Source organism: Lissotriton vulgaris, chromosome 2_1 (assembly GCF_964263255.1).
Source record: "Lissotriton vulgaris chromosome 2_1, aLisVul1.2, whole genome shotgun sequence".
Taxonomy (NCBI): domain Eukaryota; kingdom Metazoa; phylum Chordata; class Amphibia; order Caudata; family Salamandridae; genus Lissotriton; species Lissotriton vulgaris.
The window spans coordinates 766136707-766157515 of NC_141687.1; the positions used below are offsets into that span (position 1 = coordinate 766136707).

The 20809-nt window shown below is 44.5% G+C and overlaps 1 protein-coding gene across 7 annotated transcripts in view; it reads left to right on the forward strand.

The window, feature by feature from the left end:
- Positions 1-20809, forward strand: part of UBR3 (ubiquitin protein ligase E3 component n-recognin 3) — a 2118328-nt gene that overhangs the window by 655787 nt on the left and 1441732 nt on the right. For all 7 annotated transcript variants that reach the window (XM_086956098.1, XM_086956102.1, XM_086956099.1 and 4 more), the window contains exon 10: positions 635-768. In XM_086956098.1, the coding sequence (XP_086812224.1) occupies positions 635-768 (134 nt within the window). The remainder of the gene's footprint in view (positions 1-634; positions 769-20809) is intronic.

Sequence of the window (20809 nt, forward strand, 5' to 3'; positions counted from 1 at the left end):
CGGTCAGTGATTTGCGCTATATAAATACATGTACATTTACATTTACATTTACAATCCATAACTCACACAACAGCCAGGCAAACCTTAACTTCCATATCAAATCCAGTGCTCGTGACCTCCCTTTCTGAAACACATGCAGTTATAAATGTTGTACTGTAAATCATTTTATAGATGAGATTACATGTATCATTACCCGATCTACTTTGACAGAGACTATTGATGTATGATAATTGATTTGTTTGTGTTTGATTACATATACCTTGTGAATATTTATTGATACTATTTTGAGGCCGTAAGCATTGCTTTTGGTGTGTGAGTTATGGTTTGCATTGCTGTTGAGCGAGTTGCACTATCATCACAAATATATGAGGGGAACAGTTCAGTTACTAAAATTATGCCCATTGGTTATGTTGCGCATACTCATACCGAACTAATTGAGATAGTAGGACTCCTGTGAAATAAAGGGAATGAGAAGTCAAACACAATATTCACAGAGGGTTTCTGCATGGACAGGTTTCTCTGTTTAGACATTTAGCTACAGTTGCATTGCAGTCATTGCCACACTGTTTTTTATTTAAGAAAAAAAACAAAAATGTTAAGCATAGACATCACTGGTCTCGTTTTTTTTTTTAAGGTATGAATTTGAATAAGCGAGAACTCAATGAGCATGTGGAATTTGAGTCTCAGACCTATTACGCAGCATTTGCTGCAGAACTTGAAGCTTGTGCCCAGCCAATGTGGGGATTATTAGCACACTGTAAAGTTCGGGTAAGTCACAGGTTTTAACGTTATACTTTTATCCATTTAAATTATAGAAACTGCTTTATGAATATTTGCCATTCAAATCTATTCTGTTCTTCTTTTAAAAATGTGTAAGGTCTCCTAGTGGGCAGAAACCCTCTAACATGACTTGTTAAATACATATTGTGGTCTTAAAAGCATGGTTGATATCATGCCCCCTACCCAGTGCTTAATTTTAGCCAGTACTTGCCGGTGTTCAGCACCGGCACTTAACATTCATTTACGGGGAGATTAAGTGGTTTGCCTAGAATCATAGCATGTTGAGCCGACACTGAGACTCAAGCCTGGTTTCCCAGCTCCAAATTCGTAGCTCTGGCCTTTACCGCACATCCTTTCCCCACTTTCGTGGTCCGTAGATGTTTCTGTTTTAGGCGGTGCTAACAGGAGAAATGGGCTGGTGCACGCTCCTCCTGACGAGAGCCCTGGCACTTCTTTTTTTTATGCAAAATGACCACTGCCACAATCTCCATCCTATGTATCACTAACATTTGTTTCTATTTTATCTACTTCTGGAGTTGGAACAAAACTGTTGCTTTTTGTTTTTCAAAAAACTGTATAGTGAGTGTAATGTTGTTAGGTGGTTTACATGATTGGAGGTCCCATAATTTTCCTTGCAGTCTTTGGAATCCAAATTGCCTTAAATTAGCATTTCATGCCTCAGAGGCCAGTATTAACAGAGTGAATTTAATGTAGATTCATTCTCTTTCTCTTCGAAGCCTGGATTCTTTGTTTTGGACACCTTTTTCCATATATTGGTGGCCTATCACTTCAGAATCCGCACAGATGGGAGACTCTTCAGAAATTCTTTCATCCACAAGTCTTCAACATTCATCTTTTCCAATAGGAGTTACAGCAGTCATCAGATAAGCTATCCAAATTACCAACTGTTTCAAACAACGAACAGCGTGGTAACTGCCTCATGCCTTGCACGGAATGGTGATCATCTTTTTTAGTCCTGTAAGTTTTGTTTGTTCTAGATGTTGTTGACAGTTCACTGGTAGAGAGGTGGATTGTGACACTGATTATTTGCAAGTATTTCCTGAAAGCCATCCTATGGCCTTGTCTTCTTTCAAAACTGAGGGACCTCTTATTAATGATCCTTTACTCATGATCTTTCTGATGATCAGCGTGTGATGTACAAAATGTGAAAAATCAGTATTTGTGTTTCACTACAGTTGCAACTCCTTCTTTTGGGACTGTCGTTATGCTGCTTACTCATGTTGGAAAAAGTGAAAAAGAAGAAGAAATCACAAATGTATAACTAAATAAAATATAAAGACATATCCGATCTCTGGCTTCCTACTTGTTTTTTTCATGTGTTTTTCCCCACTAAAGAAAAGATGCCCAGGCCTGACTGATTAGAAATGCTGCTCCTAATAAGTAAAAAAAATCTTCTAGACACTTCTAGCCATAAATTCATTAACTTAGAATATTCCCCAGGTTCTCAGACTGGATCTAAACAATCTTGAGTAGTACCTCTGCATACTGTCATGTGGCTTTGATGAGCTGATAATCGACTGCGTCCGGGCTGCAATTGACCTGCGCGGTGCCTATATAGGCACCATTCCAGAGTGATGACATCAGTACTTTTCTTTCCTCGTGATCAGCACAGATCCAGAGAGAGCTACCTTGGTCCACTTTTTGGATTATTTTTTCGACTTATTAAGACTGTTGCCATTGGGCTAGGGATGCCTCATAAAAAAAACCTGTGGGGCTCAAGCCCTGTGGTTGTCTGTGACAGGCCCCCCACCTGGTTCACCTCTGGTGCCTGGAGCTGGGCCATGACTCCAAGGCCTGTGATGACTGTCGCTGCATGAGCCCCAAGATGCTTTGAGAGTGGTCCTTGAAGCTCTTGGTCAATGCCAGTCAACTCTGCGACACTTTAGGTTCCGGTTGCGTGAAAGGTCCCTAGGGCACTTGCGGAATCGTTCCCGGTGCTAGTCACTGCGTTAAAAGTTATTGTTGGGTAAGTCCCAGATAAGAAGTCGAAGCGCTTTTTGACTTTCCAGTGTTGGTCCAAGTCTTCGTATGGGGCATGGGATCAATGTCACAAATCTAGGCCTTGTCCCACGCGTCTCAGCGGAGCCTGAGCCTGGGTCTACTCCTCACCGCCCAAAGTTTCCCAGAGTCGGAGCAACCACTGCCTAGCTAAAGGTGGTCTATGAGGCCATGCATTTAATATTTGGAGGGCCCAACCCCTCTGGAGCGCCTTCAGGCCCATGGGTCCGGGGTTGCCCCCAATGGCTTTCCACCAGCGGATTCGCCCTCGATGCCAGTCTGGCTCCCTGCATCCAGTTCGGGATCCGGATTGGCTCTGGCCGTAAGACTGCAATCTGCTCCAGAACTTGTTCCAGTGATGTAGTTCCTAGCTTTGCCAACGGCCCCATGACCGTGCCAACCCCATTGTAATACCTGACTCTGATACAGAACCTGATCAGTCCTGCCTGAAGTTGACTTGGGCGGCGACCGGAGCTCAACCTTCCGAATCGGAGCCAGGGCCCTCATTTTTATATGGGGACTGTGAGGAGTACGATTAGGAAGGATGTGAGGATCGTTATGGCTACTCTAACCTCTTAGAAAAGCCCAAAGACTACTGGTATGAGGAACTGGCAGATGCCAGCAGTTTAGATACCTCTGCAGACACTGACTTAGTCCGTCATCGTAGTGTGTTTACAGAGGAAGGGGCTTCCTTTGATATGGTGGTGAGGAGGGCGTCGTGGTCCCTCAGTGGCTGTTAAGGCAAACGTCTTTACAGAGGTGCTTTAGCTGGGTGCTTTAGCTGGGAGTCACCCCCATAGAACCTCTCAACCTTTTTAATGAAGCCCTCACAGATGTCCCGCTTGGGGCATGGACCAAACCATGCACAGGGGCTCTGTGCACAGGACAATTGCCCGCTGTCACAGACCTGCTTCTGGGAACTCGGTGTTCGAGGCATATGAGCTGCAGGTTGTACACTTTAGCATTAGATCTCCACCTGGTGTGGGGCTCAGATGATTGCATGTTGTCGTCTTGGAAGAAGTCTTTTGTAGTCACAAGATAGGTGACTCCTCCCTTGGACGATAGTACGCATGGACATCGGCTCCATCCTTAGATTGTTTTTTTCTGCCACTAGGTTCGGATTAAACTGTTCCGCTCCGGTTCGAAATCTACTTTTCAAGTACTTCGACGCGTAAAAACGTATTAAAACTACACCAAACTACTTTCGATATCGACAAATGTCGTCTCGACTCCCATCAGCTCAATTCCGGTCGTCGAAGCGGGCCGTTGGGCCTATACACGCCGTGAGGCCTACACCTCATGGAAATGTCGCCATCCAAAGATGCCCCAAGTGTGGAGCAAAGTTTTCACACAGTGACCATCACAAGGTCTGTAACCTGTGCTTATCGCCAGAACACGACGTATCCAGCTGTACAGCCTGTGCGTCCTTTTGATCCAACAAGACTATTCGAGATCGGAGAGCCCGTTGACAAGACATGCAGAGATCGGCGCCAGAAACGGTGGATATCTTCGACTAAGAAGTTCAGCTCGTTCCCGAAGAAGATTCAGACGATCTCCAAATCGTATCTGATGCAGACGACTCCGATGACTCCATACCATCGGGTCAGTGCGTAAGTACTACTGCCCCTGCCCCTGCCAAATCGAAGGCAAAGGTCAACACTCCGCCTCCGGGGCCCAGTCGCAAACGTAAAAACACTTCTAAAGCCCCGCCATTGAGCCCGGCACTGAAGGAAACACTCAAGCCTTCCGATGACTCCTTCCCGAGCAAGCTGCACGTGCCGATCCCACCAGCTCCCTCGGCACCAAAACCGAAAGAAGTCCCGGCTCCGAAACAGTCGACTTCTAAAGATAAAACTATGAAGCCAGCGTCTGATGCCTCAAGGCCGACGAGACCAGCTTCCACTTCGAAGCCAATATCTTCGGTACCGAAACCTACAAGACCTGATTCCGATGAGATCAAGCCCTCGAAACAGCCTACTACTCCGAAAACAATACCTTCGGTGCCGAAATCTACACCAAATCACACAGTAGCAACTCCTAAGGCTAAAGACAAGCAGCAACCACGCCCGGAACCGAATAAATCTGCGCCGACAAAGGTTCCGCAAGGAGAAGTGCAAAAATCACGGGGTGTCCCACTCTACAGGCCCAAGAGCTAAACAAAAGGGCTACTGCCTATACATTTAGATGTATCAAAACTAAAAGCACAAAGCGGACCTATCTTGTGACATTGGGGTATGGATAAGGGTAAAAGGCAAAAAGGTTCTGGTATATCAACACTATAAAGGTGCTATAGATATCCACAGGTTTAATCTTACTGTTGCTTGCATAAAGGTCAATTAACAAGGCTAATCACAGATGGTTTTTGTAAAGAATGTATACATTATTATTTCACATACAGTAACACTGCACGTCACAATTTTATACACAATTTATAAAAAGTAAAACATAATACATAAAACAAGAATCATAGAAAAGTCGACGCGGCGTTTCGTTTTTTTCTTATAGAGCACCTTCTTCAGGACAGATTCTAGATTTTAAAAAAACACAGAATTACCAACCATTGATAATCATAGTGTTATTCTTCTGTACAATTATTACAAATTGCCTTTTCCTTATCGATTTAACTAATTTACAAGCACACACAGTTTTTGTATCTAAACACCATTATTATTATTGACCTTCTCGTGAATCGTGTTTTTTATGAATGGTGTGTCCAGCATTGATGCAGTGGTAAGAAAATTTCTGCCCTGAAGAAATTGCCTAAAAAGTACACAAGGCAATGAAACATGTTGGCTTGTGGTTTTGGGTTGCATGATTAGCAAACAAACCCCGCTTTTTAACCTGATAGGTTGCACGAAGTAAAAGAATAAAAGTGATAGTAACGTACAATCCTATCTTTGCATTACACATTTTGTTTTCTGGTTTGTTTTGCACTTTTTCCACTGCACTTATATGCACTTACACAATTTCTTTATTTGGACACATTTACTTAAGGCTTGATGACCGCCAATGATGAGAACAGGGCTAAACTGGAGAGTACCGACCAGGTATCCCGATGGTGGTTCGCCCGTGAGGGGTCATCTTGCCTTTTCACATTTTTTTCAAAGTATCTTCACATTTTTGTGTTGTCCATTTATTACGACTGTCATAGATGGGATGGAGGCCTTTTAAATTGGCTTGTAAACGGTGTACTCTCTACCCCAATTGTTTTTAAGAAAGGGGAGATAGTTTTTTATTTTTTTGGAAAACCTTTATTGGTACTTCAACCAGTTACAAATATGGGCCTACAACCACCAGGGCCGGCCGCTAATCAGTTTCATCACAGCAAGTCAGTTAGGACACGACTCGGCAGCCCGGGAAGCGAATGTACCACAAATTCAATTAAAACTGGCTATTAAGCATACCATACGAATGACAGGATTCTAAAGGCTCGTTTTTAAAATATAAAAATAGAAGGATCAGGTGCCATACAATATCACAGAGTCGCATAGAGGGCGGGCAAAATAGTAGGATTTCCACAGTAGATCGATCACATTTAAGACCGTGGCGCTAAGGCATACCATTCAGGATAAACAAGCATACAATCACAGCTCGCACCAGTTAAGCGCCCGCCCAATGATACTGAAATACCGTGAAAAGTATAGTCACAGATAAGAAAAATCGATAATTGACAGAAGAGTGGACCCACTACGCTGACCCAAAAAAGGAAGAAGCAAAAGAAAAGGCAAAAGGAAGAACACGAAAGAGAAAAAAGGCCATAGAAACAATAAAGGCAAAACAAAAATTCCCCTCCCCCAACCCCCCACCCTGCACCCCTGCAGATGACTACGGCCTACCTCCCTAGCAGCGTGCCTGTCGCCCCAAATAACTAAAACCCGAAATATAGGAAGAACAAAGAGAAATAAAGAAGAACTAAACCCCTACACAAAAAAGTAGAAATGGAGGAGGGCTTTATCGTACGCATTCCCGGTCTCTCCCCACCGCCTTAACAAAGAATCCCCCACAAAGCTGACACAATCAAGCAGAATACAATAGAAAATTACACCGGAGGAAACTATAAACCCCGCCCAGTCTCCGTTAACCTAGTAAAGCAATCCTGTTACCGATGAAACCATAGTGTGAAACCCAAAACAACAGTCTCAGCCTTGGCCCCCATCGATCAAATTGGCTGATTCCCTCCGATAAGTAGAGCCCCATCGTCAAATTTTCAAAATACACACAGAAGTTGCCGAAATATAGACTGTTAGATGGAGAAAGGATGGCAAATCCCAAAGTAGATGGCCGGTTCCAACGATGCCCCTCCCCGACTCCGAGGCCAGACACTGTCCCATCCGCCATCTTGATGGACCAGCTGGGAGGGGGGTGCGACACAATCCAACACAATTCACAGTTCCGACCAAAAGTTTCCAGAGTGGAAACATCAGTTAAATGGTCCGCTGGTTGCGAAACCAAAGATTCCGACCATATAGTTGATACACAGATCTCAGCATGTTTGATCAGTTCCACTTCTGTAGGGGCAGGCACAGCTCCATGCACCGGGTCTGAATGCACCGCTGGGGTGTCTGTCGAGAGTTGAGCTGGCCGCCGGATCCCGGGCAACGAGTCATGGTCCGGTCCCGATCTTCTAATTCCATCCACTGCCGACATCAGATTCCAGACCTGGGCCTCCATAGTCACCTGAAGTGCCTCGAGGGCTGCCAGCACTAACCGCAATGACGGGCCGCACTTAGCCCGCTCCGCCGAGTTTCGCATAACATCAGGCATAGTGATACCCTCGGAGAGTCGCCCTCCCCGTGGGAAGATTAGTCGGAGCAGGAATGAACCGCGAGGGACAGATCGTCAACATGCGTTCGTGCGCGCCAAGTCTCCAACCCAAAGGCACCGGCGATGCGAACGCTAGGCCTCCGGGCCAGGGACCCCCGTCACACCACCTCAGGCGTCACTTGTCTCCTCACCTTCGATACGAGACCAGGCAGCAGATCGGCAGCAAAGCAATCCAAAAGATGTCGAAAGTTCCATGGACCGGACCCTGACGCCCTCACCGGTCCGCTGTTCAACTAGGACCCGGCTAGACCAGCACTCGAGACCCCAGCTTCCAGACTGGGTTAGGCCTCAAATCAAACCTCGACATTACTCCACTCCACAGTGTCGGAAAAGTCTCGGGATTGCTCCATCGAACTGCAGATTAGTTCATAGACACGGATATGGGGCGGAATATCAGGATAAATGACAGGATCTTCGAGCAAAAGACGGAGGTCAGCAGAGCCGGGAGACAACGCGGCCATCTTGCTTGCTGTCGTAACTCCTCCCCGAAAGGGGAGATAGTTGTACAAAATTACAATACGACGTACACGTTTGAGAAAAAATATGACATTGCCTAAGGGGACCCGGTCATTGTTGTTTGTATGACTATATGAGTGGAGGGCGACTTGGGTCCTGTTTTTACCTCTGTGCTCCTTATTGTGTGTATGAGGCTATAGAGGCTACAACAATAAAGGAAGAGGTCGAGGTAACAACAATAATCGAACCTCTTCAACCACGAAACAGTGACTTCCCTCTGCTCCCCCAAGAGCACTCCACTCCTGTGGGGGGCAGACTAACACAGTTCCTACCTGTCTGGAATTCCATCACAACAGACAAGTGGGTTAGTCAAATTACCCAGTATGGCTACTGCCTCGAACTTACAGCTACCCCTCCACGTATACCACCCAGGCAGCGTCCAATGTCTGCAGAACATCTAATACTGCTCAAACAAGAAATCCTATCACTTCTTCAAAAGGACGCAATAGAAATAGTTCCTTTACAACATCAAGGAACAGGGGTTTATTCGCTGTATTATCTAATACCCAAAAGGACGAAACACTGAGACCAATTCCTGACCTCAGGCCCCTCAATCAATATATACACTCAGATCATTTTCATATGATCACAAGTGCTCCCATTGCTGCAACAAGGCGACTTCCTTACAACACTACATCTAAAGGATGCCTACTTCCATTTCCACATTCCCATACATCCTTCTCACAGGAAGTATCTAAGATTTGTACTGGAAGGACAGCATTATCAATTCAAAGTCCTTCCATTCGGGGTAACAACTGCACCAAGAGTGTTCACAAAGTGCCTAGCAGTAGTAGCAGCACATCTCAGAAGACAACAGATACATGTTTTCCCATATCTAGACGATTGGCTCATAAAAGCCAAGTTGTTCAATCAGTGTGTCCAACACACACATCAGACAATTCAAACAGTGCACGACTTAGGGTTCACCATCAACTACACCAAGTCTCACCTACAGCCCTCTCATGTGCATCAATATTTAGGGGCTACAATAAACACGTCTACAGCTCTAGCGTATCCCAGTCCAGCAAGGATACAGAGCATTCAAGCCTTAGTTACAAAGTTTCAACCTCAACACTCTCTCCCAGTCAGAGTGTTCATGACACTAATAGGCATGATGGCATCTTGCATCTTTATTGTACCATATGCAAGACTGCAAATGCGTCCGTTACAGGAATGTCTAGCACAACAGTGGAATCAGGCTCAAGGACAACTAACAAACCTGATGTTGGTAGACAGCCTCACACATCGTTCTCTGCAGTGGTGGAGCACCAAAAACTTGACAAAAGGGCGGCTGTTCCTCGAACCTGTTCCACAAATAATGCTTACAGCAGACGCACCTCTCACAGGATGGGGAGCCCATCTCCTACATCATACAACTCAAGGGCAATGGACCAATCAACAAAGATCGTTCCATATCAACCACCTAGAGCTGCTAGCAATATTCTTAGCGCTCAAAACATTCCAAGTACAAAACAAAGCTGTCTTAATCCGGATGGACAACATGACTGCCATGTACTATATACAAAAACAGGGGGGGACACACTCTACAGCTGTCCCAGCTTGCACAGAAAATTTTGAGATGGGCCATTCCACAAAACATATATCTGTTAGCAGAACACCTTCCAGGAGTTCACAATCAGATAGCAGATCTGTTAAGTCGAAAGTCACAAAAAATTCACAAATGGGAACTACATCCACAAGTTCTTCCACTATTCTTTCACAAGTGGAGTCATCCAGACATAGATCTGTTTGCCACACACGAAAACGCAAAATGCCCAACCTTCGCCGCCAGGTTTCCACACCCGCTGTCCAAGGGCAATGCGATATGGATGAACTGGTCAGGCAGATTTGCGTACGCTTTTCCGCCACTACCACTAATTCCACTAATAGCGCGCAAGCTACGACAACAGTCGCTTAAACTGATTTTAGTAGCTCCCACATGGGCACGCCAACCGTGGTATACAACACTGCTAGAACTATCCCTAGTTCCACACCAAAAACTACGTCTGACACCATCCCTGCTAACGCAGAACCATGGAGACCTCAGACATCCAGACCCAAGCCAACTAAATCTGGCGGTCTGGCTCCTGATGTCTTAGAGTTTGGTTATCTTAACCTACCACTGTATGAATATCATTAAAGAAGCCAGAAGACCTACTACTAGAGCTTGCTATGCTGCTAAATGGAAAAGATTTGCCATTTACTGCAACAATAACCAAATTGATCCCCTAGATGCTTCCATCCAAAATACCATTTGCTACCTTCTACATTTACAAAGATGTAACTTTGCATATTCATCTATACGCCTACATCTGGCAGCAATTGCGGCATATTTACAAAGTAGACAACATCTGTCTTTATTTAGAGTGCCTGCTATTAAAGCTTTTATGGAAGGATTACAAAGAATCATTCCTCCCAGGTTACCACCCTCTCCAGTGGCTCATGGGACCACCTTTCGAACCTCTATACAAATGTGAACTGCAATTCCTCACATGGAACACAGCTTTTATAGTAGCTATTACCTCTTAGGAGAGTTAGTGAGATTCAAGCTTTCACTATACAAGAACCATTTTTACAATTACACCGTAATAAAGTGGTTCTCAGAACAAATCCTAAATTTCTTCCAAAAGTCATTACTCTGTTTCATTTAAACAATCTGTAGAGTTACCTGTGTTTTTCCAAAACCCAGACTCTGTAGCAGAAAGAGCTCTACACACACTAGACGTTAAAAGAGCTCTTCTCAATTATATAGATAGGACCAAATCCTTTTGCAAAACAAAGCAATTGTTTGTAGCTTTCTCTCCACCACATAAGGGCAACCCCATCTCTAAAGCTGAAATTGCAAGGTGGATTGTAAAATGTATACAAATATGCCATCAAAAAGCAAAACGTTCTGCGTAACATCACCAGTGATATTTTTTTTCATTCAAAAGCTATGAGTGCAGAACGCATTCCTTTTTTCAAGTTCAAAGAATTGTTATTAATTTTGCAGACAGAGATGTATAGTGGTAAAAGAAAAAAAACATTGTACAGATAGAAAGAGGAGTTACATTAATGGGAAGGGGAAAAGACTATGCACAAAGTGGGGCATAATTCGGTTGTGTATTTGATACATCTCATTGATTACATTTCCAGCAATATGTTACATTTCTTCATTACCTTCCTATGGATAAGACATTGGGTTATATATTTGATACATCATATTTCTCTGCTATTGAATGCTGTACTGAGGAATTATACCGGACTGTTATCTTAGATACATATACGAAGATTACATTTCCAGCAAAGTGTTACGTTCATGGTCTTCCCATATTTAAAACAGTCTGACATTAACAGGTAGAAGAATAAGACTTCGTACAAGTAGGTAACAAGAACATTCTTTGTTAGGCCTGGTGTACGAATCAGATGTGCACAGGTGTGAGTACAAGGATGTGTATATCTCGTGGGTGGGAAAAGATGGCTCTGAGAGTGACCTTGAGGAGTGGTAACCTTTTGGTGGACGTAGATTATATATGCCATACAATGTCTTAGTGCTTTTCCACACAAACCTCCATGAACGCTATCATTTTTGTCGAAGAATCTGTGAAAAGACGGGCGTGCCGATGACGCCATTTTTCTGCTGGTTTCGGAATAAAGGTTTTACGTTTCAAAGCCTTTGTGATAATGGCTGTTTCCCGTCTGCCCTGGAGACTGAATGGTACTATTGGACTTGCAGTATGGCTATTTTCACATACCTGTCCTGCCTACGGTCATGGTGGGCCATGTTCAGTTTTCTGTTCTGTCTTTTGTCCTTACCAGCGCCCCTCAGGTGTTCACCGAGGTGATGGTGGTGGTTGGAGCCCCTCTATGGAGGTCAATGTTTCCAGTCTTCCTCTATCTAGATAACTGGCTATAAGAAGGAGGGCTCGCCCCAGGAGGCAGTCTCCCAACTCCAGATTGCAGCAGACCTCCTGCTTTCGCTAGGGCTCACTATCTACCTGCTGAAGTCACACCTGACTCCCTCTCGAACGCTCCCTTTCATCTGAGCCATTCTGGACACTGTGCAGTTTCATCCCTATACCCCAGAGCAATGAGTCCAGAATATTTGGGTCATGATTCTGACTCTTTCCTGGATTTCGTTGAGATTGACTCTGAGGCTGCTGGGCATCATGGCCTCCTGCATCTTGCTGGTAACACATGCCTGCTGGCATATATGCAATCTGCAGTGGGACCTGAAGTTCCAGTGGGCGCAACAACAAGGGGATTTCTCTGACATGGTCCAGATCTCGGAGGGAACTGCGTAAGATCTGCAGTGGTGGCTGACGAACCTTGATTGGACAGAAGCGGACCCCTCTCCCTTCCCTAACCATAGCTGACGGTGGTGACAGATGCATAACATCTGGGTTGGGGTGATCATTTTGGAGAGGTAAAGATCAGAGGACTCTGGTTTCTGGCGAAGTCTCAGCTCCACATCAGTTTGTTGGACTTGAGAGTGATTTGCCTGGCATTGCAAGCATGTCTTCCTTCCATCAAGGGAAGGCAGGTACAGGTGTTAACGGGCAAAGCCACTGCCATGTGGTATTGCAAAGAACAGGGTGAGGTGGGGTTGTGGACCCTTTGTCAAGAATGGCGTCTCTATCTGGAGGTGATGCAAGGCCTCTACAAAGATTGAAGAGAACCCTGGTTAGATCTTTTTGTCACATTGAGAACGCGCAGTATCAGGACTTCTGTGTGCTGCAGTTTTCAAGGCAGTTCTCACTTGGAGACTCATTTTGTCTTGAGTGGAACTCAGGCCTTCTGTACTCCTTTCTGCTGATACCACTCCTGCCCAGAGTTCTCAAGATCAGTAACGACCATGCCCAAGTCATTCTTGTGGCTCTAGATTAGGCACAGAGAGTTTGATGTCTCAGGAGTTTAGGTCCTCCAATCTGGCTACCCTTTTGGGCCGTGGATCTCCGGTCACAGGAACAGTGCATGCTCAACAGTGCAGTGTCCTTCACACGCTCAGCCTTCATGCATGGAGACTGAGTGGCAGCAACTGACAGTTTTTGACCTCCCTTCAAAAGTCTGTGATGTTATTCTGTCAGCCAGGCATCCTTCAGCCAAGACAGTATACGCCAGCCATTGGGAAAAATTTGTGGCTTGGTGTGCTACCAAATATGTTGATCCCCTCTCTGTACCTTTGTCTGTGTTATCGTTGCTTTGGGCACAATTAAAGGATGCCTTTCGGCCATATCTGCTTTCTTGCAGTTGCCGATCAGCCCTCCCTGTTCAAGTCACCTATTGTGACACTTTTTTTCAAATACCTTTACACTTGTTTCTCTCAAAACCTTTTATATTAACTCAATGGGACCTTAACTTGGTTCTGACCTTCTTGATGTGTTCATCATTTGAGCAAATGTATAGCTGCCCTCTACTCTTCTTGACCATCAAAACAGCCCTTCTAGTGGCCATTACAGCAGTCAGGATGGTAAGTGAACTAAGGGCACTCTCTGTGCACATGCCTCTTTCCTGTTGAAAGTGGTGACACCCTTCCAAGTTGGCAGAGGGATGCTTAAGCTCTGCTGTGCCTCCCCTTTTCAAAAAAGAAGAGAGACTCCATTGGCTGAACCAAAAACACAGCATTATCGTTCTACATTGATCGTACCTAAGAGCAGTGGGTGGACAATTCAGTGGGTGGACAATGAACTCTTCATTGGAGAATGGGCCATCTCAGATGGATTGTACTCGGCATTAAAATCTGCTACGCGATGGCTAAGAAGCAGCCCCCTGAAGGTTTGCAGGCAAATTCCACCACAGCCAAGGCTGCAACAGCTCACGGGGTCCTTGTACAAAGACGCCCATATTGCAGCCTGGCAGGTGTCCAGGACATGTTTACCAAGCACTACTGACTGAACATTCAGATCTGTCATGACCATCACTTTGCCTGGTCTGTACTATGGGACTTCCTGGTCTGAATATGTTTGCATAACCTCCTCCGAGGAGATATTGCTTGGGTATCTATTCTCAGGTAAGGAATCTGCAGCTGGAAGTATCTATCAGATGAACAAGTTACTTACCTTTAACGCCTTACCAGGTACAAACTATCTAGTTGCAGATTCCTTCACAGCCCTCTCATCCTCCTCGCTTCTGCAAACACATTTTCCATCTAGTGTGACCCTAATAAGTTCATAGTATCTGTACACTGGTCCATCAGCATTCTGTCGTGGCTCTGTGCTTCTGGTGCAGAAATGTCACGAAAAGAAAGTGGTGCCGGCACACTGGGGTGGCCCCTTTATAGGCACCTCGCACCCCACATTCAGGTCGGATGCCGCTGATGAAGAGCCGATCAACGCCACCTGCTGGCATGCAGAGGTACTGCTCAAGTTTTTAAAGATCCGGTCTGACGCCTGGGAAATATTCTAAGAAAAGGAATCTGCAGCTAGATAGTCTCTACCAGACAAGGCATTACTGAAGGTAGGTAACATGTTCAAGTGGTGACTTATCATTGAAAATCTTAACCCATCAAGCTGGAACTCTTCCAAACATATTTTAATAAGATGATCCCAGAGATGCACTTGCAATCACCACATGAAAGTAAGGACACCACACAGCATCACCTCATCTATGCTTTTAATTCTCTCTAGTTATATTAGTGTCTAGCAAAATATATTTGTTAATGAAATTTTGTCCTACAGTAAGGAAGTGAGAACAAAGCCTACTTTCAATGTAGTGGTGGATCATGAGAAGTGCTTTATTAGGTGTTATATTTAGTCTATGAAGTTTTAGTTCTTATGCATTGAGAAATAGGAGGGATCAGTTGTCCCTGTAGATGTTCTGGAGACACTTCTCAATTACTCTTACTAACACTAGATATTTCCTCAATTTCAGAGATACACAATTTCCAACGGAGCCATTGTTTGGGATCTGCTGCTTGACGAGTCTAAGATTAGGAGCGGTCAGCCCAGCAGTAAACTGTGTTTCTCTAATGGGCACTGATCAGCTGGCAAGTTAACAAATAAGAAATCAAATTTCCCCATTGCTTACAGAGAGCGGGAGAGACTTTTTATAAACTTTGCACTGCAGGTATTTAGTCTAAACCTCCAGGCAAGACAGAGTTGAGTTCCACTCAGTCTTTTGATGATGCTGCATAAAAGAATGCGGTGCTATATTTGATGTATCTCTGTATTACATGGTATTTTTGTAGTGTACACCAAGTCCAAAGTCAGCAGAACCCTTCAGACTTAGGCAAATAAACAATCGGCAGATGACTTGAGAGGTCACTGGTTTGTGAACTGTTATTTGCACCATGATGTTTTGTTTTTTAAAGAGGTGCGCCTTCAACTCTTTCCTGCATCGTAATAGGGTTGTAACATACCGGCATATTGTTCCTGATTCTGGATGCATAGATGGAAAAGGCATGTTATCTTGTTTTTTCTTTTTTGCTAATCATTGTCTCCATCCTGTAATTGTACTGGCTGTGGGTGTACAGAGACCAATGAGAGATGATGAGCTTGTTAATCAGGTCATCGGGCATGCCAGTTGGATTTGTAGCTGATGCAGCTGTTTTTGAAGATGGTGTAGGTTGTAAAAGGAGAGCCAGTGGAGTTCCATTAGGATGGTGTTGGTGTGAACATATTTCTTCAGGCCCTGGATGAGACAGACTACGGTGTGTTGGATGGCCCTTAAGTAGTGGCCTGTGTTGAGATAGGAAGGCCTTGGAGCAGGGTGTTTCCACCATCCAGATGCAAGACGCTTTCTGGGAGGAATGGTTTCACTTTCTTCATTCTAAAAATCTGTTACCAATCCATTTTTGTTTTCTTAACTGTGTGTTCCCTCAGGGAGAGGTTGGTGTCCAGAGTGAATCCAAGTGGCTTGGCATTGTGTGAAAGTTGTGGTTGAAGCCATCCATCAAGATTCATGTTATTGAGACTGGTTTATACCATTTGGTGCTCATAGTTTTTTATTGATTTTGGCGGTGAGGTATTTCACTGCTGGAGTTTGTGTATGTTTAGAATTGGATGTGGTGTTGCCTGACTGGACAACTTGAAAACAATTTTCTGAAAACAGCAGTTAAATGTCAAGACAGAGAAAGTCTTCTCTGATGACACAAAGCTAACCTTAAACAAATGATCTTTCTCTCTCAAGCATTTAAGGGTAGTCTTTCAAAATAAAATTAAGGCAAAAAGGAGCTTTCCCAATCCAAAGTGACCTCATTATTCTGATACATACTTCTAAATGCTGATTCCTCACATTGTGAATTTTCCCAAGCGTCATACTGGATAATGAAAACTCAAAACAAGTTCTCCTTTGCCCCGGTTGGTGGTGTTGTGTGCTTTGGTGTCGATGTTATTTTGTACCGTAAGTGACGAAGTTAGCCATATATAAGGAACACCCATGCGCCCTGGCGTCAGTTCCTTTGTTTCCGCCCCCTAAGATGCTGATTTAGAGCTCTGCTCCTTTCATCTTGGACGAGATTTTTCTAAACTGTTACCCAATCATTTTACCAGTGCCCAAGGGAAATTACCCACCTTAAAATGACAGGGATTAAAACTTGTAGAGAATGTTGCAAGCATTTATCTGTGACAGATCTCCACAAGGTATGCCTCTCGTGCTTTGGGTCGAAACACAACTCCAGCAACTACACTCAGATGAACCTAAAGGCCATATCGTATCACAAAGCAAAGCTCTACGTGGCAAAGTATTGCTAGACTTTACACCATGACCAATCAAAGTCAAAGGGAAGGTTCCATCCCTGTTCTACAAGTCTACACGCAGCCGAATTTTGTAGCATTCGAAGATTTCAGGTTCGTCAAAGAAGAATCACAAGAAATCCAAGCCATTACTGATCTCCAGAATGAGTGTGAGGTCTTGTTACTGAACTCCTTAGGAGCCAATTCACAGTCTGGTCCTGATTGTACCCAGTCGGTGGCGTTTCCCCAAGTTGAGGCCTTTAGAGAGGCCAAGCTGTGCATCTTTAACATACTTCCTGATCTCCCTCTTATGCTTTTGGGCCCATGGAGCCACATGGGCCTCCAGTTGGACTTGTGCCTCACGAACCACCTTCGGTTATGCATTGGCTTTCGTGCCTCAACCTATAGTGGCCTTTGTCTCTGAATTATTCGCAGGTGGGGCTGCATTGTGCACACATCAAATTTTTGGCCCCGGCTCAGGTCAGAACCAGAATTATGTTGAGGATAGGGATGAATTTGTCCCACAATGTGATTAATACAATTGGTATGAGAAAACCAGGATACCAGTGGTTTGGGCACCTTCCCAGGTACTGGATTAGTCTCTCCCCTAGGCCCTGCCACTAAGGAGAGTTCATTTTTTGCCATTGTGATTGGAATGACTGCAGAGGTTTTTGACGTACAGCTCTTGACTACGGAGGTTAAATCAATGTTCTTGAGGATGTCTTCTCCCTGGCCAGTCTCCCACCAAACATCTCCTCCCACTTTCAGATAACAATTTTGGGCACTTGGGCAAAACCATGTTCTGGCTGTCTGGTCAACAGATAGGTTTCAAATCATCATTCACAAGCTCCAGCACACAGCAACAAATACCAGAGAGCTTAGTGTTTCAGGCATCCACCAGTAAAGTCTACAATAACCCCCTTCCTACACGTCGTCCTGAAAGCGAATCTAGATGTTTGAAAACATTTAGAAAATGCATACTTTCTTCTGCCAACCTTGGCCTATGTTCAGTAAACACTAGCTGTCTCCATGGTCGCTGCACCCATGCACTATAGGAAATGGTCGCTCAGATCTTAGACAGTCCCAGATGGCCTACGGCCGTCTTTAGCCCACCCAATTGGGACTGCCGGAATGCTGCAAAATTGGTTATACGGTCTGGACTGGACACAACCGATTACTGGGTTTGGGCAGTTGGCACTAGTGTGGTGTTACGAAACCAAGCTAGAATGAAGTCTACAGGCTTTTCAGAGGATGTCTAAGCATACTTAATGATTATGCCATTTGATGGCTCTAGCCTCCTTGATGAGAAGATGGATTTGGCCCTTGAGTGGTTTAAGTAGAGCCTCGCAACATCCGCTCCTTGGTCTCGACACACCCAACAGACAATTTTCGGAACAATTTTGCCCATGTCAGAAATACGCCAGGGGCTTGGCACACAGTTATCAGATCCCGTTGCCGGCACAACATGCATCTCAGTCCTATTGAGGGAAAGGCCATGGCTCCCAGAGACAACTCTCAGGACACCAGGGACAACATCAAAGAAGAAACACAAGAAATCCAAGTAGGAATCATCCCCTTTCTGCCAATTTTCATTTCCAGAATGGGAGCGAGGGAGTCAGTGTGACACTGTCTTGTTCCTACGGGAGAATTGTAAAAGAAGTTGGATATTAGGAGGAACCCACCTCGAAAAATAACCACAATCCGATTGAGGGTGAACCTTCAAAGTCACTAAATTAACCTGTGCTCAACTTCATGGTAGCTATGACACAGACCAGACATGCTTAACTTAAGGGCAATGGGTAGCATATGTATGCAGTACTAAAACAGTAATAAAGGCGAAAGGTAAAATAAAAATATCCCAAAATGAATTAGAGAAATAGAGGAAAATTTGTAAACAAAATGATAAAACTCCAATCACGGGAACTCGAAATAAGAACATTTAAGTTTGAAGTAGAAATAGCGCCAAGAAGCAAGAAGCGCCAGTGATGGTCAGTTGTTGTTGTAGACCGGGGCTTCGGCTCACTTTGCCCCCTTGACTGCAGTGGAGCATGGGATTGTATACACTTACCAGATTCTTCCTGGTCAAAGATTTTACCTTTTGTCTTTGGACATTTAAGTCCCACTCCACCAAAGAAGTTCACTTCTAAAACTCCCAGGACCTCGGGAGAGGCATTTAATGACTCAAAGGGTGTCAAGCAGTGGCCACAGCAGGGTCTAGTTGCCACTGGTCAGCTGGGTAATTACAGGAAAAAGCCTTTTGTTTCTTGTTGTTTTCTTATAGCTTTACCAGGAGGTCAGCCTTATGACCCTTAAAGTCCATATCTTAGACCTGCATACATGAGTGAGTGAAGGCTCGATCTTCTAAGCTTGTCGCAGGTCTCAAACAGCAGGTCCAGTCCTTTCCTGATCTTCCAGAGGCCCAGGAGTGTTCTGAAGTGGGTGCATACAGGGACCAAATGTATGCCTGGGGCACAAGCTAGTGGATGGGAATGACCCCTGGGGACACCCTAACCAATGTGGTAAGGATTCCCAGGGCACATCCTACCCACTTTGGACATTTCCCCAGACAGCCACTCTAACCTTGGGCTCTAAGGGCTTGAGGTGTGTGTATCTGTGTGTGTGGGGAGTGTACTAGGGTAATCCTGGTGTCATTCAACTTCTAACAGTAAAATCCAGTTTAGGCTGTCTTTGTACCCCCAACAAACTCAGAGACAAGACATCTGGTGTAACATGAAAGCTGAGGTTTCAACAGCCGGAAAGTAGATACACCCAAAGTATTTTGGAATCTGGTTTCCCCTCCTTTGAAGTGTGCCTCAAATGTTATATTGTAAACCCAGCAGATTGATTAAACAGGCTGCAACACAGTAACATCAAAGAAAGTCTCACTGTGAGTGGCATCTGATTGGCTAGTGGGCAACAAAAGGGCAGTGCCTGAGTGTCAACTAAGATTTGCCCGCATCAGGGGAGGCCTCTTTGAAGTGCATCCAAAACGTTCTATGAAAACGTCAGCAGAGCAGGGTGTGACATTTAAGCAGGACTTGACACTGTAATGTCCCAGCCTCCCCTTCATGGTAATCTCTTCCCATTCAGAACAGCCTATTGTTTGCTCCTGTGAGCAGTTCACACCTCACACAGGGGAGCCATGAGCTGGCAGGAGACAGTTGCAAGGCACTGAATAACCTTAGAAGCTTTACGCAAGCAAAAGATAACTTTTCTAAAGTACCTTTTCTGTAATGCATGGACAAAAATTGACTTTACCGTTAAATTGCATTTTGTTTAATTATGAACAAGAGTCTTTGAACTATTTCCCTATCGTTTTACTAGGCGGAGATAGCATGTACTAAACTTCTTGTTGTATCCCAATGCTTTACTTTAAAACGGATGCCTCTATGAAAAAAGCCTTTTGGACCTTTTCACTGTAAGGGCATGTTTAACGTTAAACTTTTACATGTCCTGCTCTTAAATACCATGCACCCTGCTTTAATGGACAGTAAAGCCTACTTAGGGGTGACTTACTGATATGTAAAAGAAGGGCTTTCACCTTTCAACTGTTTTTCTTTCTTTCACAGATCGAATTTTTGATTTAAACCTGCACAAACAGTCAACTGGTAGCAGGCCAATGGTCATGTTAGTATTGTCACTACAGTGGGTGGCACAGTGAGTGTGGCAGCCCACTGGTAACATTTAACTTACATGGCCTGGGTACACTATGGGTACCATATACTAGGGACTTGTAGGTACATGAACAAGCCAGTTAGGGGTATACCAATTTCATCATGTTGAAAGGCAGAGCACAAGCACTTTACTAGCATGGGCAAAGTGCACAGAGTTATATAGCCAGCAAAAAATCAGGTGCTGCAAAAAGGCAAAAAAAATCAGGGTGACACTGCAGAAAGGGCACATTTTCTTGGTGAAAGTCTTCCCTTACCTCAGCGAATGGCTGTTGAAGGCAGACTCGGCTCATGCATTCTTAACCACTAAAAGATAAACCTACTAATCTTAGGGTTCACTATCAACGT